At 40.2% G+C, this 21,506-nt stretch overlaps 1 protein-coding gene across 1 annotated transcript in view; it reads right to left on the minus strand.

The window, feature by feature from the left end:
* The window catches only part of larp7 (La ribonucleoprotein 7, transcriptional regulator), an 86,781-nt gene that overhangs the window by 37,140 nt on the left and 28,135 nt on the right, over nucleotides 1–21,506 (minus strand). Inside the window, 5 exon segments of the mRNA XM_039757998.1 lie at nucleotides 8,227–8,365; nucleotides 12,514–12,897; nucleotides 14,096–14,182; nucleotides 14,185–14,200; nucleotides 19,412–19,576. Coding sequence (XP_039613932.1) covers nucleotides 8,227–8,365; nucleotides 12,514–12,897; nucleotides 14,096–14,182; nucleotides 14,185–14,200; nucleotides 19,412–19,576 — 791 coding nt within the window.

Raw genomic sequence — 21,506 nt, forward strand, 5'->3', positions numbered from 1 at the left:
CCGATTAGCAGTTTCATTTTCAGCCTGAACCGCAATGAAGCTGCAAAAATGAAAAGTAAAGCGCAGATAAGCACAGGCGCCACACAGTCAAAGTGAGAAGCATTCCATCGATTGACTGGTACAGCCACGAAGGACAAAGAATTTTGGGAAATTGAGGTGCAATGTTATATATGAATCAACTGCACAACTGTCTTTCTGAACTACGATCCTGGATGGCTAATAATTTTCTTGATCTGAATCAAAATAAAACGGAGGTGCTTATAGCGGGTCCATCAGCTAAAGCCCACATTGGGCTTGGACTTCTCGGCTCTCTCTGTCTTTTGTAAACCTCAAGTCCACAATCTTGGTGTTATCTTTGACAGTAACCTCTCTTTTGAGAAACACATTCAATTTTGTAGTCGAGTTGCTTTTTCCAGCTTCATCTATTAGGTAAGATCAAGCCTTTTTTATCTTCTAGTGATCTTGAGAAAGCTACTCGTGCTTTTATCTTTTCTTGCCTTGATTACTGCAACTCGCAGTATTCTGGGATTAGCAAATCTCTGATACGCAGGTCACAGTTGGTCCAGAATGCTGCCTCTCGCTTTCTGGTTGGGGCAAGAAAGTCTGATTCATTCTCCAATATTAGCTTCTTTACACTGGCTGCCTGTCAGTTTTTGAATTGATTTTAAAATCTTGTTGCTAGTTTTAAAATCTTTACATCTTTAAATCTTTGCTGCTGCCTATTTATCTGAATTGTGTGTTTTACACCAGCCATTGAGAGTGCTTAGATCTTCTGCTCAGTTGTCTCTTGTTGTCCCTCATAGCGAGTGTCAAACTAAGTGTCGCCTGTGGAGCCCTTTACCTCGTTACATAAAGGAGTCACCGACAATTCAAAACGAGATTAAAGACTCGTTTCTATTCACTTGCTTTCCGTGACCTTATACTAATGGTTTCCACATTGTGATTATGTAATCTTACTTTTATTTATTTTTTACAGTATTTTATTTATGTTCTTTTATTTTATTTCTATTTATGTTATTTATGTTAATTGTATGCTTTTTTTCTTCTTTTATTGTAAAGCACTTTGGCCACAGCATTCCTATGTTGTTTTAAGCGTGCTATATAAATAAACTGCAATTGACATGTATGGAAGATTTATTTTGGTTTTTTTTTGCATATGGAGCGTAAAGCTGGCCAGAGCACCGAAAGGGTAGCGACATCACGTCTACGTGTAAAAGCCATAAATCATTCCCACTCACATAAAGCAGACCAGGCACCGCCATAAAGTCTGAGGTGGAGTACACTTACAGTATGAAGAAGAAGAAAAAAAAATTGTGCTGCTCATGCACAGCACAAATGTGGCAGGTAGAGCCGATTTAGGTAGTGACATGCCCATTCAACATGGTCGCTACAGCTTTCTGATGCCACATTGGCCTTGATAAACATTATTGGGCTCTTGTGGGGGAAAAAAAAGTTTGTTTAAGCTGGCCACATGGCACATTTTCAGGGAAAGAACAAAAATGCATTAAACACTTTTTGGTAATGTACAACAACATTATGGGACAGTTTTCATGTAACTGAAAAATAAATATTTACACATATAAAGTCTGGGTAATAGCTTTTCTGTCACATTTACCCTTACCTTTATTTTTTTGTGCTATTAAGTTATTTCTCAGTTATGAGCTGTGAAAATCGTTTCCATTCCTGATATAAACGCACGACTTCGGTCAATTAAAGTTAAAGCTAATAGACACCTAAACAGTTTCCTTCCCAGAGCCGTAGTCCTCACAGAGCAGTCATTTACAGTAATCCCTCCTCGATCGCGGGGGTTGCGTTCCAGAACCCCCCGCGATAGGTGAAAATCCGCAAAGTAGAAACCATATGTTTGTATGGTTATTTTTATATATTTTAAGCCCTTATAAACTCTCCCACACTGTTAACGTTATTAGAGCCCTCTAGACATGAAATAGCACCCTTTAGTCAAACGTTTAAACTGTGCTCCATGACAAGACAGTGATGACAGTTCTTTCTCACAATTAAAAGAATGCAAACATATCTTTTCTTTAAAGGAGCGCCGTCAGGAGCAGAGAATGACAGAGAGAGAGTGAGAGAGCGTGACAGAGAAGCAAACAATCAAAAAATCAATACGTCCTATTGGGCTTTTAAGTATGCGCACCGCGATAAAGCAGCTGCAAAGAAGGGAGCAATGTGAGGGTAGTCTTTCAGCATTTTTTAGAGTAGCGTCCGTCCGTATCTTCTAGGCAAACGGCCTCTGTGCAAACAGCCCCTCTGCTCACACCCCCTCCGCCAGGCAGAGAGAGTGAAAAGCAAACAATCAAGCACCGCTCAGGAAGCACATCGTATATCATTGGGGAGTTTTATTTAATACGTAATACATGCTCCGATTGGGTAGCTTCTAAGCCATCCGCCAATAGCGTCCCTTGTATGAAATCAACTGGGCAAACAAACTGAGGAAGCATGTACTTTAAATTAAAAGACCCATTGTCCGCAGAAATCCGTGAACCAGCGAAAAATCCGGGATATATATTTAGATATGCTTACATTTAAAATCCGCGATGGAGTGAAGCCGCGAAAGTCGAAGCGCGATATAGCGAGGGATCACTGTAGCCCATCTTCTTTGCTTAGCCGTGTGTTCTCTCAAATACTGTATGAAGGTGTGTGTGCGTGCATTTACAGTACGTGTATGCATGTGCATGCACACTATACCCTCACTCTTGCAATTGCACATCTTTATTTGCACTATAATGTAACTGTTTATTATCAAACTTATGTAACTTCTGTTATTTGTGTGTATTGTTGTGTTGTGTTCTGTTAGGTCGGGTTTATACTTCATGCGATACATGCTGCAGCTGAGGCTCCTACTAAGCAAGCGTTGTACTGTTTATACTTGCGCACGTACTTTACGTAAATCTGGAGGAATCCACCAGGTAGCTGTGCAAGATATCATCACGGTGACAACAGGTTCAGCTTTGCTGTGTTGTGAATTGCCTGGAACATCCATTAAATTCTGATGACATCTTACAGCAATATCTCTGAAAAGGATGTTTATTGATTAAATCCATCAGTCTAGGGATTTGTCCATTTCAGCTAGCATTTGGCACGAGGCAGAAACAATCCCTGGACGAGGCATCAGCTCATTCAAGGTGAATATAAGCACACACATACACGCTGGCGTCATTTTAGTGTAACCAAGTCTGCATATCTTTGGAAGGAAACCGGAGAACAAGGTGGAAACCCAGCAGGAAAACATGTAAACTCCAGGCAGGGAATATAATAGCGACAGCAGCTCTAACAGTCTGCCACCGTGTCACCTCATGTGTGTAATTATTAACAGTATTCATTATTTAAACAAAATTACCGATTAATCTGTAAAATGTAACATACATACTTCAATGCATTTCATCATGAAAGTGATATCTAGTATAAATCTAAGGATGCTAAATGTGCAGAGATTTGGAATATCATACATTTAATGTACTCAGAGAGGCGATCTATTGCTGTTTGCCGCTGCTGTAAGTACTGGAGGAAGCCCTAGAAAAAAAAAAAAGACAGCACAGAAGACGGTATGCGAGACTTTTAAAATGTATCGTGTCATTACAATCGGAATATGCAACACTTGAATATAAAAGCAACACAAATGCATCTGTATGCTGGCATTTTGCTTCCCCACTTTGAACCATTCATCAAACATTGAAGCACGTACACCGATCTCGTACGATCCGCAAAGCGGCTTTCTGTCACATGTAGATAAAAAACAGAGACTCTGATGTCACATTTCAACTTTTAGCACACTGCGCCCCCTGACTTTTTGCTGGTACTGCAACTCACGGACGCGTCGCACTTATTTCTGAGGACCTGCTCAGAGGACGCGCGGCAGTCATGATGCGTATGCGTTCTGAGAATGAAGTATAAACGAGTCCTTATAAGCAGCTCCAAAGCTACCAAGTTAAATTCCTGTACATTATGTACTGAGGAATAAAAAGGGAGTCTGAATCTGATTTAGAGACTCCATGAAAATCTTTGGGATGTGTGTCGATTTTCTTTTAAAAATATTGTGAAAAAACATAACTACTACAACAGCAGCCCTTGTAGTAAGCCATGAAGCTGCCCGATGATGCAGTCCCAGGGTAGGTGGGATTTGCAGTCCATTTAAGTTGTGGGGCTACAGTATTGTCTGGTTTTCTACAATAGGTTGGATGGCGCCTGTGTTGGCATGCCATCTACTGCTCTCCTGCCTGATAGTTTGGTTGAGTGCACTGTATTCAAACTGTAGTGCCCTTATAGTCTATGATCGTCAGTGTCTCTTGGATATTCGATCAACTCTTTTTAATTTTAACAAGTCGGAGATGGAGTGTGTTCTTAACAAACAACATGAGAATTTCAAAATTGTCATTCCGGACTGTATTCACCGCTGGCCTTTAAACATTCTTCGGAGAAAACGCAGGAGGAAACGTGGATGCAGGGAGGATTCGCGATAAGTTGAAAGCCCGCCTGCATGCGGGCTGTATTACAAGTCCGTTTTCCGAGCCGCTACAAGGTGGCTCTCTGATTTGGCGTCTCGTGGATCAGGCGCACCGGTTGCTTCGACCTGCTCTTCCCCTGTCCTCACCCTCTACCCCCCGGCTTGGACTCCCTCAGATCGGCCACCATCTCCGCAGATCTGGAGTTGACTCAAGTACGCTACGGCCGCTGTGTAGAGTCTCTCTCTTACCCGACGCTGTTCCTTCACCTAAAATGGTTTTAATTAATGCTCGCTCAGCAGTAAACAAGACATTTCTGTTGAATGACTTTTTCTCCTCGCAAAATCTGGATTTTATTTTCATTACTGAGTCATGGATTAAATTTGGTGATCTTACCCCCTTCTCTGAGTTGGTCCCGGTAGACTGTACATTTTTTAATTCCCCCCGCCAAAACGGACGTGGGGGTGGGCTAGCGACTGTTTTGAAAAACTCTCACCGTGCGCAGTGTTCCTCGATCTCTCCGGATATTTATTTACCATCCTCCTCACTCAGATAAGGACTTTCTTCAGCAATTCACTGACTTTATTGGTAATATTGTTACTAAATTTGATCGCTTTTTATTGATGGGCGATTTTAACGTTCATGTTTGTTGTCAGTCAAACCCTCTCTCGAGGGAATTTCTTAATCTAATCGAGGCTTTTAACCTGACACAGTGGGTTAAAAGTCCCACTCACATTCATGGACATAATCTTGACCTCATCCTCTCTTATGGAGTTGATATTACTGATGTTATTGTCTCTGACTTTATGCTCTCTGATCACAAGCCTGTTTTATTTTCCATGTGCCTTCCTAGCCTTCCTTATGTTTCTTCTAAAGTGACATCTCTGACTAGGGTATACTCACCTCAGTTTAGTGTTAATTTTAGTCAGTGTTTTACAAAGCTTTGTTCTCATCTACTGTTGGACTCTCCATTATCAGACTTGGATGCAGACAAACATCTCAGTCTGTTACAAAATGCCTGGCTTGATGTAATGAATGAAACTGCTCCTTTTAAACCTCTTAAGCTCAAACCTAAATCTGAAGTGTGGCATTCTGCAGAGACTCGGCTACTAAGGCAGATTTGTAGAAAGGCTGAGCGTAAGTGGAAAAGGGACAGGTTACACATTTCTCTACAGCTGTTCAAAGATAGTCTATCGGCTTATCAGAGAGCTGCCAAATCAGCTAAGGCAACCTATTTTTCTAATTTAATTTTGCATAATCAATCTAGGCCTAAGGTCATGTTTTCTGTTATTAATTCTGTTGTCAATCCCCCGGGACACACTGGGTCAGTTGCTTCTGTTGCCCTTTGTGAAAGCTTCTGAGATTTTTAAAGACAAAGTAAGTAAACCTGGTCTGGGAGCCCATATCTTCTCTACCAAGCAGCCTGCTCCTCTGCCGTTGTCTATGTCTTGGGATACTTTTGAACCAGTCTCTATACAGTCACTCAAAGATACTATTGTTAAACTGAAGCCATCCTCCTCTCCATATGACGCTATCCATCCTAGATTTTTAAAACAAATCATTGATTCGATCGGTCCGGGCTTAGCGTCCTTTTTTTAATAAGTGCCTCTCAACAGGCGTGGTTCCTTCTAATTTGAAAGTGGCTACTGTTACTCCCCTCCTCAAGAAGCCTTCACTCGATTTGTCAGTTTTAAAAAACTATCGCCCTATCTCGGTCCTACCGTTTCTTTCTAAGGTTTTGGAAAAGATTGTGTTTTTCCAACTTCAATTTTTTCTTGCTTTAAACAATTTGTTTGAGCATTTTCAATCTGGTTTCAAGGCGGCCCACAGTACCGAATCAGCCCTCTTGAGAGTGTTAAATGACATCTTTTTAGCCACTGATACGGGGGATTCTGTGGTCCTTGTTCTATTAGATTTATCGACACTATTAATCATTCGATATTACTAAATAGACTAGAGTCCTGGGTGGGTCTTTCTGGCACAGTTTTAAAATGGTTTCAGTCATTTTTATCTGATAGAAAATACATGGTTAGGCTAGGAGACTTCTCCTCCTCGACGTCCTCTCTCTCCTGTGGTCTTCCTCAAGGCTCTGTGTTGTCTCCCACTTTATTTTCTCTGTATATGCTACCTCTAGGCTATATTTTTAGAAATCATGGGGTATCATTTCACCTTTATGCTGATGACACACAAATTTATTTACCTTTTAAGAAAAATGATCCCCTGGCTATGAATGCCTTGTTATCTTGTTTAGATGAAGTTAAATCTTGGCTATCCCAAAACTTCTTATCTTTAAATGAAGAGAAGACTGAGGTGATACTCTTTGGCCCTTCTGAACATATGAAGGCCCCGGAATTTGACCTGGGACATTTATCAGCTTTCAGGTCTTCACAGGTTCGGAATCTGGGTGTCCTGTTAGATGACTCATTAAAACTTGACAAACAAGTTTCTGCCGTGATCAGATCGAGCTTTTATCAGCTTCGCACGCTTGCAAAAATTAAACCTTATCTCTCTGACAAGACCCTGGAGATGGCCATACATGCTTTTATTACATCTCGCCTCGACGATTGCAACTCTCTTTATTATGGCATCTCCAAATCCCAAATTGCCCGTCTTCAATTGGTCCAGAACGCAGCTCCTAAATTTCTTTTAAAAAAGAAAAAAATGGATCATGTGACTCCGCTTCTGAAGTCCCTGCATTGGTTGCCTGTTCAATTTAGAATACATTTTAAAATCTTATGATTTGTTTTTAAAACACTACACCAACAAGCACCCATCTATTTATCTGAATTGCTTCACCAATATACCCCCCCTTGAGAAGTTTGAGATCTGGTGATCAGAACCTTCTTTTAATTCCACACTCCAGACTCAAGCGTAGAGGTGACCGTGCTTTCTCGGTAATTGGGCCTCGTCTTTGGAATGATCTGCCTATTGAAATCCGAATGGCTCCTAGTCTGACTATTTTTAAATCTATTTTAAAAACACATCTGTTCTCTCTGGCTTACTAGGCTTTATTTTGGCTACCTAGATGTTTGTAAGTGTAGATATATGTATATGTATAGATATATTTATACAAATTATTTTTATGTGTTTCTGCTGTGTTTCTTTTGGCTAAATCGTATATTTCTATTTTATGTTGATGTTTCTAAATGTACAGCACTTTGGTCAGTCGTGTGGCTGTTGTAAATGTGCTATATAAATAAACTAAACCTAAACCTACTTTAGAAAAATGAACAAGGCAGTCAGAGATACTTTGGAAGATGAACTGTAACTGGATACACAGCAGCCTAAATAAACTGAAATCAATCAATCGTTCAAATCAAATTGCAATATTGTAGAGTAAGAAAAACTTCAGAATATTTAACCTAAGCAAAAGTAAAATGAAAATGTCCACAATAACAATACAAAGTTCTGCACTGTTAGATAACACGTTAACATTATACAAAGTTACTGTCTGTTATACCTGCCTGGCACTCTCCACCTTACATTGTTTTTTAAACTTGCACTGCACCTTTATCACTCTTTAATTAATATTGTTCTTATCAGTATACTGTTAGAGTATGTGAATTTCCCCTTGGGGAATAATAAAGTATCTATCTAACTATGGGGTAGAATTTAATTAGTACTGCAATCGCATGAAATGTGCCTTAAGGGAGTGTTATTTAAAGCAACCAATACCACAACACTGGACTGAGATTTACGTTTGAGGTATGAGAATTAAACTATGCTGCTAATTTGATAACAATCATAAACAAATAATAGATCTTACTTTGAAATTACCCGAAGAGGAATAACATCTTCACCCATTTTGTGTCTTTCCTTGTGCTTCTTTTTCCGTTTTCGCTTCGATTTTAGCAAAGACTCTTCCTTCTTTTCCTCTGACCCTTTATCTTCCTCAGCAGACATCTCTGTTAAAAATAACATTGTCCTATTTAAATGAATAATTTTATGGTTCATTTAATTTTAACAAAGACTGCCTAAAACAAAACAAATGAAACAATTATGATAGTAAGACTGAACAAGCACTACTTCAAATTTAGAACAAATAATTAAATACAAATAAATAAATATTTAAATCAAAACATTTAATAAATGTCCTCTAGTAAATCTACACAGCATCTACCTACAGTATTAAAAAAAGATGAGCTGACATGAACAACAAATACATTTATGGCACCTTTTCATGCAGTATATACGAGTGCAGTTAAAAGTGCTTTACAAGTAGTAAAAGGAAAAATTATAAAAATAGTTACATTTAAAGAATGGACAGTTTGAAAGGCTCTATGTCAATGTCTGATTTGAATACTAGCAATATGAAGTCCTTTCCCATTCTCCGCATCACTTCACATTTGGAAGACAAACATTACTTTCCAATTTTTACAACAATGGCCACATGTGTATTGTTTTATGATTTCAACTGCAACACTCAAATGGTGCTGAGAAAGTGTGATATCATATCTAAGAAAAGTGTTAATCTTGGTTCTGAGCTTCCTACAGTTGCAAAGCTGGTTTTGAAGCCCTGCCTTTTTCTTACACAAAGACAGCCAGCATGGATGAGGATGAAGAAAATACTGGGAAAAAAAAAACAACAACAGTTAGCTGGAGGGAGGCTTGTCTTGCAGGTTGTGCGCATTTCCAATGGAAGAGAGCCAAAGATGAATATGGTATATCATTACCATATCTACTCGTATTTAAGTTCTCCCGCGGATAAGTCGGGGCTTGATTTTACTGTATAATTTCAGGTATTTTATAATGTCATTGTATAAGTCGAATGCGGAAAACTCACGCTATTGGCCAAAAAGATTACAATATACTAACACCCACCTGAGACAGTAACCACGGAGCACACAGCCTTTTTTATTTTCCCCATGTATTGTGCCTGTGTGACCTATGGAAGCTATAACATATAATACAATGCTATAATATATGTATTACTAATGTCCTGATATTGATATACTGATATAAGCAATTGACAACTATAAGTGTGTGTAAGCAAGAATATTTAAAGCAGGGTGACAACAACTGTTAACAAAAGGATGTTTTGTAATTTCCTAAATGCAAACGTTAGCAAAAGACTGTTCTGTGTGTAGGAATAAGAACAAAAATGTGATGATGTAGAAAAAAAAAGCTTGAAAAAAAAGGGAAAGCACTGAAGCAAGTGTAAAAATATTTTAGAAAAGGGCACAGAGAGGTAAAAAACTATTGTGATGGATGGCCAGCGTTTCAGTCTGGCCGGGACGTCCCTCAACTAAGAGAAAGAGCCTTTATAGGGCACTACATCCCCCGGGACGCTAGATGGCAGCTCCCCTGGACGGAAATGGTTCCCCGGAATCCCGCAGAGCAGCATGTGACATGGAGTTCGATTCTTCAGCCCTGTTGGGTGCCATAGGTGCCGCCAGGGGGAGCTCACCAAGAACCCGGGGACTATTATGGTGACGTTAACCCGGAAGTACGTAGGAGTCACGAGGACGGAAACCAGCAGTACTTCCGGGTCACCTGAAGAAGGCGTTTGACTCGGAGATGGAATACTTCCGGGTCATGGACTATAAAGGATTGTGGGAAACCCCAGCAGATTGAGCCGGAGTTGGGTGGTAGAGGACGGAGCTGCTGGGAGTGGAGGATTGTGATTGATTACTATTATTGTGATTATTGATTCATTGAAGAATTGTGGATTGTGCGGTGCTTGGTGCACTATTTATTAAAGAAAATGATTAAAGAATCTTCTTGTGTTTTTACACGTGTGTCTGGTGGGTTCAACGGAGCAACAGCGCCTCTAGCGTCCACACTATATAAGCAGCCCGAAAATGGGGATGTGATAGTCTTTCTGACTTGCAAGCAGAAAGCTCCATAATCGCTACTCACCTGTTTATTAATTTTTTTTAATAAACTAACATTGATTAATTGCACTCCGATCTTCCTCTGCTTCTTTCTTCCACAGATTTCTGCCGCCCGAACAGGGACGACTGGCAGCTGTAGGCTCCGGGTCTGACTCAGTGGAGGGATCCACTAAGAAGGACCAATAACAATTGGCGAGACCAGCTCCAGGTAAAAGTTAGGACTGGCACGTCCCCAGTAGAGACTGGGAGTCAGGAGCCTCAGACCCTGAGAGAAGCTACGTTTTTGCAGACAGGAGGAAAAAACAGTAACAGGTGAGTAGGAAATAAAGGTTGATTTAATTAAGGGGAGGAGGCTAACGGACACATCTGGTCATATCCTGCGCTCAGCAAGTCACTATGGGAATTGATCGCCTCACAAGCGGTAACCAGCAGCCTTCAGTTCTACTTTCAGACCGCTAAAGAGGTTGATCGTCCTCAGTGGATTGGGGTGAAGGAGGGACGTGTCAGTGTGGGTGGCTAATGTCTGGAAGTACTGGTGCATAGTAGTGCCATACAGGCCCTTTGAAAAAGTAGTGGAATCCTATGATTTGAAAGTAAGGGAAGGATCATTAGTAGCGTGCACAGAAAATAATATAGAAGGGGACACCTGAGCAATTAAAATTGTAACATGGGAAATAGAAAATCTAAGCCGTCGTCAGTAGAGCCTCTGTTGGAGGGTTATTTTCAGAAGACCAAGATAAAGGAAAAGACAAAGGAAAAAACGGGGGTCCCCTAGACAATTTGTGGAGCAGAAAACAGGGTCAATTTAAGTGTGAGTGTAAAACGATGGAATAAGCAAAGTGGCAGTCGCTGGCCGTTAGAAGGGTCTGGAGATATGAGAAAAATTCAGGAAGTTAGGAAAATTTTATGTCGGAATGCACATTGATGTTGTAGCAAAGGTCCTTACGGCACGGATGTGTTTAATAGGTGGGAACTAGTTATGAAAGATAAGGTGCTGGAAGCGATGCAAAAGACGTACAAGGGCTTATCTTATCCAACCAGATAAAAACAATGGCAGAGAAAGAGAAGCTATTACTTGCACTGCAACACGGTAATACCAAACTATTCCAAAGCGACATTTGCACTGTTGTGTGTTGCTTGTATCTCACACCTGTGAAAGAAAAAAATGAACTGCTTGCAAGCTACTAAGGGTTAATAGCTGACAAAGCCATTTTGCTATAATGGTAGGTTATTCATACAGGCGTCCGTCGTAAGACAGTGCAGTAAGCTGACTCAGGAAAATTTCCAGTTTCTTTAGGAACGCGTCTATTTGACACAGGAAAGATGACCTTTTCTTCTTTAGGGTCTATCTGACAAATGAAAAAAATAAGAGCAGATGGCCCATCAGCGTAATAAAATAAAATGCTTAAGTAAAGGATATTATGCTTTTTGATTAAGTAAGGGGAAGGGGGAGGAAGGAAAGGAAAAATGTCACTTTGCTCTTCTGCCTTGCAACGTAGAATCCAGGTGTTCATGTGTGAGTGAATAAAAATCTAATTGATTGAACTTGTCCTGTCTTCCTCAGGGGTTTTCTTCCACACACCCTCATACATCGCTTATCTACGATGAAGCGTTCGATCAGAAGAAAATATGAAACTGGTTTTAAATTAAAAGCCGTCGAAGTGGTAACTGTGCAGCTGCAACAAAATTCAATGTGTCTGAGAAACTGATGAGCGAGATTGGAGGAGGCAAGAAGATGAAAAAAAAAAAAACTAAATAAAAAATTAAGTATCGTATTTTTGAATGGGCGTGTAAGTCGGGGTCCGATTTTATGATCGATTTTTCGGGTTTCAAGACGAGACTTATACACGAGTATATACAGTAATTCAAAAAATATATTTTGTTTAATCATGTATTTTTTGGGCATTTGGGAGATTATATACACACACATTTTATATACAGCGTGGGAAATAAGTATTGAAAGCAGAAAACGTTTTTCACAGTAAATATATTTCTAATGGGGCTACTGGCATGAAATTTTCAACAAAAGTTGGTAACAACTCAAGTAATCCACACATCCTTCGACCCGAATGCATCTTTCAAAGGATTTCCAAATACAAATAAAATAAAAAGAATATGCATAATTCAGTTTTCTGAAGGAGACTGTAAAAATGTAACATAAAAAGCTTCAAATACAATATACAGTATACAGCTTTGTAGGAGACTGGACACCATTTTACCTTTCAGATCATTCATGTGTTTCTTCCCACTCATCGACATGTGCAGTCCCTCGTAATCTTCACTTTCAGACAGCTTCCTGATTCGGACCGGCAGGTCGCTGTTGCTGTCAGAGCTGCTGCGCTTCCTTTTCACGGGCCGCTGTTCGTCTGTCAGGTCTGTACTTTTGGACCTGGACCTTTTCTTCTTGTCTTTTTTATTCACAGTCCTCTGAGCATCTGACCCATCCGTTTCCGAGCATTCCGAGGCGTCTCTGTGGCGCTTTTTTCTCTCCCTTGTCTCCATGCTCATTTCATCGTGCTGGTCTTTGTTCTCTTGTAATATTTGCTCCTCACTTTCTTTCTTGCTACTTCGAGACTTTTTCCGCTTTTTCTTCTTTTTTTCCTCTGCAGATAAAAAAAACACATTTTAAATACAATATGTTTTTTCTTCTAGAATTCTGATTAATAATAAGTTTCTTAGCTGTCTAACAAGTGCATCTTATTTAAAACAATTCTGTACTTTAGGGTTCACAATATCTTACATGTTAAAATACTGAAAAATTAATTTTGGGATAAATTCTACAGAAAATCTCATTTGGAAAGCAAAACATATGATAATTTGTGCTATACAGTACTTTGAAAAATGTTAAGCACTTTGTTAAAATTTTAAATGTAGAGAAAAGCCAAGCAAAATGACACCTTTTATTGGCCAACTAAAAAGATTACAATATGCAAGCTTTCCAGGAAACTCAGACCCCTTCTTCAGGTGAGATGTCATCAATTTTAAATTTTAAAATAATAAACACTGTTGTAGTTTCCTGTCAGTAGTGTGTATTCCCCACTGTTACCTTGCGCTTTTCAAATTTCAAATTTTAAATAAAGTATAATAAATACGCATAGGATAGAGGACTCTGTAAAGCAACAAATAATAATGATTCTTGACCGATGGTTGTTCAAATTAAATTAGCTATATTAAAAATAAAAATAAGCTTTATATGTAAGCTGCAGGGCGGCATGGGGGCGCAGAGGTAGTGCTGCTGCCTCGCAGTTAGGAGACCCGGGTTCACTTCCCAGGTCCTCCCTGCGTGGAGACTGCATGTTCTCCCCGTGTCTGCGTGGGTTTCCTCCCACAGTCCAAAGGCATGCAGATTAGGTGCATTGGCACCCCTAAATTGCCCCTAGTGTGTGCTTGGCGTGTGTGCCCTGCTGTGGGCTGGCGCCCTGCCCAGGATTTGTTCCTGCCCTGTGTTGGCTGGGATTGGCTCCAGCAGACCCCAGTGACCCTGTGTTAGGATATAGCGGGTTGGCTAATGACTGACTGACAGTAAACTGCAAACAGCGATACTTGTGAGTAAAAATTTATTTATAAGAATAATGGTTAGAACAAAATATGCACTTTGCTAACTTAAAATGTAAATATTAGAAATAAAAAGGGGGACAAAAATAAAAGCAGCATGAATTCTAATAAAGCAGAGCTATAGGAAGTAATTGCTCTCTAAATGTGAAATTGGCTTTAACCAAACAGCAGCAGTCATTTAAAACAAGAGACCCTCAACAGCATCGACTTTAACTTTGTAACTGTAATGAAAATACTTCAGCTCACCAATCACGTTGTTGTCAGAAGCACTGAGAAGAACGGGTTTGCTTTTCACAGTTTTGGGAAACATGCCAGGCTTTCTTGGTGCGTCTTCGGGGGATTATTTAACATCTTAATATATGGGGGGGGGAAAAATGTATTCTCATCAGAATTATTTAATCCACAAAAACCTCCAAGTGCTTTGTAATGCAGATTTGTCCTCTGTTACGTATAAAAATAACATTAGTTAAATCAAAGGAAACTTTTAATACACTTCAAATAATATTTAAGTAAAAAATAAAGCAGAAGAGTTAAATTATAGGATCTGTAGCCGAGTCACCCAGCTTCACCGAGGACATGTCCTAGGACAAAGGCAACATATCTGCCCTTGTGCTGTACTTTAAAAGTTGGCAGGAAATGGCCTTTGACTAGTCATTTTACACTAAATGATGTCATTTAAAATGCACCATTATATTTTCTTATAGCACAGAGAAAATGGTCTTGCGTAATTTTTTCTTTGCATTTATCTAGCGCTTTTCTCACTACTCAAAGCGCTTAGCAATTGCAGGATAAGGGCCTGCTCAAGGGCCCAACAGAGCAGAGTCCCTATTGGCATTTGATCCCTCGCCTCAGAGCCACCACTCCGCCTGTAAAACCGAATTCTAAACTTTCAATAGACTCTGGTAAGTCTTCAAATGGCAATAATTAGATTTTTCCACTTTTTCAACAAATCAAATGTGCTTTATCAAACCACTTTAATGCACAACATTCATGGACCCTAGAAGAGTTTATTCTTTAGATTCATATCCAATGTGTTAACTATAATTAAACACATCATTGCAATATTTGAGCAAGGCAAATATTGCTTGATTTGCATGTCTAACAGAAGGTTCTCTGTTTATTAACAGCAACTCTATGAATTTCTGAATGTTTATGTATATAATGAGAAACAGCAAATCTGAGCACTTTAGGATTTTTGCTGTGCATATTTAGTGACCACAAGACGATTGACTTTGGGAGTTTTTGTGTATTATATAGAAACTGCAACTGTTTCAGTCTGAGGATCTCTCTCTCTCTATTATTTATATTTATATATATATATATATATATATATATATATATATATATATATATATATATATATATATATATAGTGATGGATGGCCGGCCGTTTATCCCGGCCAATACCCCCAAGCCGCCAGGTGGAGCCCTCCTTGCAGCGTGGAGGTCCCCAGAAGACCAGCAGGGCATCATGGACATTGGAGTTTTTATGCAAAGCCCTGCTGGATGCCGTGGGGGCCACAGGAGGGAGCTGCAGGAAGGACCGAGGGCTTCTTCGTGCCCTGTGACCCGGAGGTTCGTCACAGGAAGAGCGACGGACTTCCGGGTTGAAAAAAGGACTGTTTACCCTGACCCGGAAGGAATAAGGACTTGTGGACTATTGGGCAGAAACACTTCTGGGTCAGGAGATATAAAAGGACTGTGGGAGCTCCCAGACGGCGAGCTGAGCTGGGTGGAAGGGTGGCAACGCGCCTGGGAGCTGGAGGATTGGTTATTTGTGTATTTGTGATTAGTATTAGTGATTTATATGAGTATTGTGGAGGAGAGTGTGCTTTGTACACTGTGGAAGAAAAATAAAGTCAACATGAGGACTTTTACCTGGTGTCGGGAGTCGTGGACAGGGGTTCAAGGGAGCGAGAGCGCCTATCGGCCTATATATATCATATATATATATATATATATATATATATATATATATCTATATATATATATCTATATATCTATATATATATATATCTATATCTATAGATATATATACACACATATATACATGTCTCTCAGTCTGGATGTCTGTCCGCTTTTCACAAGAGAACTACTTAATGGATTTCGATTTTTTTTTTATAATATGATTGAACATTCCGGTTGATTTTGCGACTTCTCTCATCGTGCTAAGTATCATAGTTCGATTGCGGCACCTCTCGATGGAAGGTGAACCTCTAACCCAGTCTGACGTCCAGAGCGCTCTAAGCAGGTCTGCACCATGGACGTCTCTGCACTTTGCTCACTTCATCTTTCTGTCAACCCTGTCAAGTCTCCCAGTCTCTAATGCTGCCAGCACCACGGATAATGAGCGGTGCCTGCTGTCATAACGTGACGCCTAGGACTGAGACCAAACAGTTTAATGGTGGTGTCATCAGACCAGAGAATCTAATAGTCTGAGAGTTCTTCAAGAATCCAAGTGGGCTTCCATGAGTCACCTGACCACTCGGCCATAAAGCCCAGTGGTGTCAGTAGTGAGATTTGAACCCACAGCTGCAGAAGTTTGATGTCCAAATGAAAGAAATTGCACAACAGATATGAAAAGCTCAGATAGATAGATAGATGGATAGAGAGAAAGGCACTATATAATATATAGCTAGTGTGGCATTTGGACTATAAACCCTGAGGTTTAAGTCCCATTAGTGACACTGTGTCACCCTGACTAAGTCGCTTCACCTGCCTATTCTTCAATTAGACTAACTAAACAAATACAACCTGCTGCATCTGAAATTTAATAAATCGCCTCAGACAAAGGTGTCACGTAATAAAGGTGCTGTGTAGAATACATGTAATCACCTGACTCGATTAAAGATCTGCTTCGTCTAATTTAACGCAAGTTTTTTCATTTGTGGTCACTGGAGTTCTGACGTTATTTGCTATCTTGTCGACTTACAACATCTGAGACACCATTTATTACATTTCTTTTTTTTTTTTTATCTTTCGAACTTGAGAACAGGCTGGCGAAGTGACCTGCTCAGGGTCACACAGGGTCGGGAGCTGAATTAGAAACCCACCACCGCAGGATTTGAAGTCCAAAGCCTTCGCCACATCGCCTGTCTTGTTACTTCTGCGTGTTGGCACCTGCAGTGAAAGGCGCCATATAATGTAAAAAGAGACCCGACTTGTTTATGTAAACACAAACCACTCCCAAGATTCATTTCCTTGTTTTTAAACCTCAGCTCAATGTGCTATTAGTAAGCATGACAGAAGAAATGTACGGATGTGTAATAGAGAGAAAGAGAAAGAGAAAAAGAATGGATGCTGGTGGCGGTCAGTCCCACCGGGCGCCGCAGCTGAGCGGGGAAAAACTCCAGTGGTCCCACCCTGCGCTCTCTGATCCGTCCCTGTTTGGGAGAGCTTGTCCATGATCTCATCAGCAGTCCTGCCGCTAGAATAATCCGCGCTCTGTTGCGCTCTCTCTCTCTCTCTACATATCTATATACACACACATATACACGTCTCTCGGTCTGTATGTCTGTCCGCTTTTCACGAGAGAACTACTTAACGGACTTCGATTTTTTTTTAAATAATATGATTGAACATTCCGGTTGATTTTGCGACTTCTCTCATCATGCTAAGTATCATAGTTCGATTGCTGCACCCATTTATTTGTGCAAAACTAAGAGACACGCAGCAGGCTGAGGGGTGGGAGATGCAGGACCTCAGGAGTACAGAGCGGGGTGGGGCCCTCTTCACTCACTCACCCTACCTGTCGCCACGTGTTGAAGCATACCTTGCCTCCACTTAGCTAGTGATACCGGTTTGTTCAGCAGACATTATCATCTACAGATTATTAAGGAGTAAGATTTGACGTTTTTGAGAGAGAGACCAGAGCTATTTGTGTTTTAGAGGGTAGCCGCCGATTGGCAGAGATATCACGCCATGTGCTCTTCTTCCCCACATGGGGAACGCGCTCTCGTCAGAGCTGAACACGATCAGATACAGTGGCAACATTTAACATCAGAGCGTTCCTCCCTTCCACTTGGCCAGAGAAACCTTGATGACTTTTTACATTTACATCGTACAGTCTTGACCCGATAGCCAAACCAAAAATATTTTATATTAAGAGGCCCTTGGATACGAAAGCTATCGATATAAATTCTTCTCAATACAAATTTTTTTTTATTATTATTTTATTGATTTTTTTGGCCCTATTTCACTACTACACGGGCAAAGCCATGGAGGACAGCTAGTGTGTGTGTGTATATTATATATATATATATATATATATATATATACATACATATATATATATATATATATATATATATATATATATATATATTTGTTTTTTTATTTATATATATACATACACACATACATGCATACACTTGGTCCGGGGGAACAGCCATGGGCGGCATACTACTTCCCTTGGAACTCTTGGTGGCAGCCCCCCTGGGTTGCATTGGGACCACAGACATGGGACTTCAGAGCTCAGCCCTCTTGGAAAAAAAAAAGTTCTATCTTGGTCTCATCAAACCAGAGAGTCCTTCAGGTGTCTTTAAACAAACTCCAAGATAGAACTTTTTGGCCTTAAATTCTAAGCGGTATGTGTGGAGACAACCAGGCACTGCTCATCACTTGTCCAATACAGTCCCCACAGCGAAGCATGGCGGTGGCAGCATCATGCTGTGGGGGTGTTTTTCAGCTGCAGGGACAGGACAACTGGTTGCAATCGAGGCAAAGATGAATGCGGCCAAGTACAGGGATATCCTGGACAAAAGCCTTCTCCAGAGTGCTAAGGACCTCAGACTGGGCCGAAGGTTTCCCTTCCAACAAGACAATGACCCTAAGCACACAGCTAAAATAACGAAGGAGTGGCTTCACAACAACTCTGGGACTGTTCTTGAATGGCCCAGCCAGAGCCCCCCAATTGAGCATCTCTGGAGAGACCTAAAAATGGCTGTCCACCAACGTTTACCATCCAACCTGACAGAACTGAAGAGGATCTGCAAGGGGGAATGGCAGAGGATCCCCAAATCCAGGTGTGAAAAACGTGTTGTATCTTTCCCAAGAAGACTCCTGGCTGTATTAGCTCAAAAGGGGGCTTCTACTAAATACTGAGCAAAGGGTCTGAATACTTAGGACCATGTGATATTTCAGTTTTTCTTTAATAAATCTGCAACAATTTCAAAAATTCTTTTTTTGTCTGTCAATATGGGGTGCTGTGTGTACATTAATGAGGGAAAAAATTAATTTAAATGATTTTAGCAAATGGCTGCAATATAACAGAGTGAAAAATTGAAGGGGGTCTGAATACTTTCCGTACCCACTGAGTATATGTATGTATGTATGTATGTATATATACACATACACACACACACAATCCCAAGGAGCAAACACCCCCTGCTGGAGACATAAGGTATAAACAAATTGTACCCTCCAATTCTGTGTCATCCATTTACTGTAGAATATTCATTTTTTACAAGTCACTCTCATAAAATGGTATCAATTGTCTCATAATCCAAGCATAATGTAAACATTGAAAATTGTAAAGTACTTACAAACATTTCCATTTCTTACCTCTATAGCTTTAGTTGCTTGTTCTACTGTTTCAAACTCAACAAAAGCAAAACCTTTAGGATCCCCAGTTGACTTATACCGTGGAATACTGACGTAGACTACATTCCCACATATGCTAAACACCCGCTCTATCCAGCTATGGGAAACATTTTTTGGAAGAAGTTCCTGAAGAGAAATAAATAAGTGTTAATGAAAACATAAGACAATGATATCCAGGAATGAAAGAGGAAGAATCAAACAGATCAAAAAGCAAAAACTAGACTCCGGACAAGACTTAAACACATACTCTCGTTAGGAATTAAGACTTTTCTTAAAAATATCATTATGTCAGCAAAAGCTGGCAAAGTCAAAATGAAAGCTGAACTCTGAAGTTCAAGAATAGCATAGGTTATACATACATTGACAGATTTTCTCATAACTTAAAAGTGCAGTAGGAAATATCAGTTTCATGTTGTTAAGATGTTTAATTCAAAAATACACATAAAATACAGTGCTATGAAAAAGTTAATGCCCCCTCTTTAGATCCTCTATGTTTTGTATCTGTTACAATTAATAGCTTTAGACAAAAACATGAAACATTGTTTCTATATTGCTACTTAGTAAAAATATTAAAAATAATAAATGTTATCCAGTATAAGTATTGCACGTATAAAAAGGTAATGGCCCCCTCGAGTCCAAAGTTCACTGATAGACTCAGCTGACTGAACACAACCAGCCTTTCTGAACCTAAACCTCACCACATACTGACCATGGAGATGTCATCATAAGGTTTCCAGCAGAACACCAGGTCTCAAGCAAAACAAATTCCAGAACAAATGAGCCCAGAAGTTTTTACCAATCAAAACGGTTACAGAACCATTTCTAAGGTTCTAAGACTCCACCAATATCTTCACATGGAGAACATTTAGAGCAGTGGTGGATCTGCCCAGGAAAAACCAGCCTGCCAAAATGACCCCCAAGGGCACCATGACGACTTATTCCAAGAAATCAAAGAGGGTCTTGAGAAGCAAATCCAGAGAGTACAGGCCTCTCTAGCTTTAGCTAAGGCCAATGTTCATGAGCCTAGGACAGGGGTCCTCAATCACAGCCCTGGAAGTCCGCAGTGGCTGCAGGCTTTCATTCCAACCAGTTTTGAGAGTAGAAATCACACCCAACAGGTAATGAAACCTGGCATTTAGTCATATGACTCATTTTCATTCTTCAAAGACAAAAATTGTATACACGGTCTGTGTGTCACTTGTTTCTTGAGGATGGAGCTAAAATGGCTGGACGGGAAAAATGTCAAACTCAATACAGTGGAACCTCGGTTCACGAATGTCTCGGAAACACATACAAATCGGGTCACAACCAAAAAGTTCAAACTTTTGCATCTGTTCACGACCACACACTCGGTTGACAAACAAGCAAGTTTCTCTTTCGGTTTGTGCGCACACCGATGATTTCCGCACGTGTTCAGTCTCTCCCTGTACTGTACATTGTTCTCGGTGCATCACACAGAGGGACTCTCCCTCAAAACTGTAACCTCCTCTCAACCCAGCTTCCTCCTGTGGTATAGCGGGTCCACATCTCCCGTCAAAAAGGCCAGTTTTAATAAATAACTAAATAGAAATCGCTTTAGTCAATGGGTGGGCCTCTCTGGCAGGGTTTTAAATTGGTTTGAATTCTACTTGGCAGGTAGAAAATTCTTTGTTAGTTGTGGTAATTACAACTCAAAGACACGTGGTATTCTATATGGTGTTCCACAAGGCTCTATCCTGGGTCCACTGCTCTTTTCAATCTATATGCTTCCGTTAGGTCAGATTATCGCGAGGCACAACGTGAGCTACCACAGCTACGCTGATGACACACAGCTGTATTTATCAATAGCACCTGATGACCCAGACAACTTAATTCACTAATACAGTGTCTTACTTGTGTTTCTAATTGGATGAATAGTAATTTTCTCAAGCTAAATAAAGAGAAAACAGAAATCTTAGTGATTGGCAATAATAGACACAATGAGATTATCTGTACTAATAAAAGGCAAAGCCCTCACTGACTGACTCACTCACTCACTGACTCACTGACTGACTGACTGATCACTAATTTTCCAAGT

This window comes from Polypterus senegalus, chromosome 7 (assembly GCF_016835505.1).
Source record: "Polypterus senegalus isolate Bchr_013 chromosome 7, ASM1683550v1, whole genome shotgun sequence".
Taxonomy (NCBI): Eukaryota; Metazoa; Chordata; class Cladistia; order Polypteriformes; family Polypteridae; genus Polypterus; species Polypterus senegalus.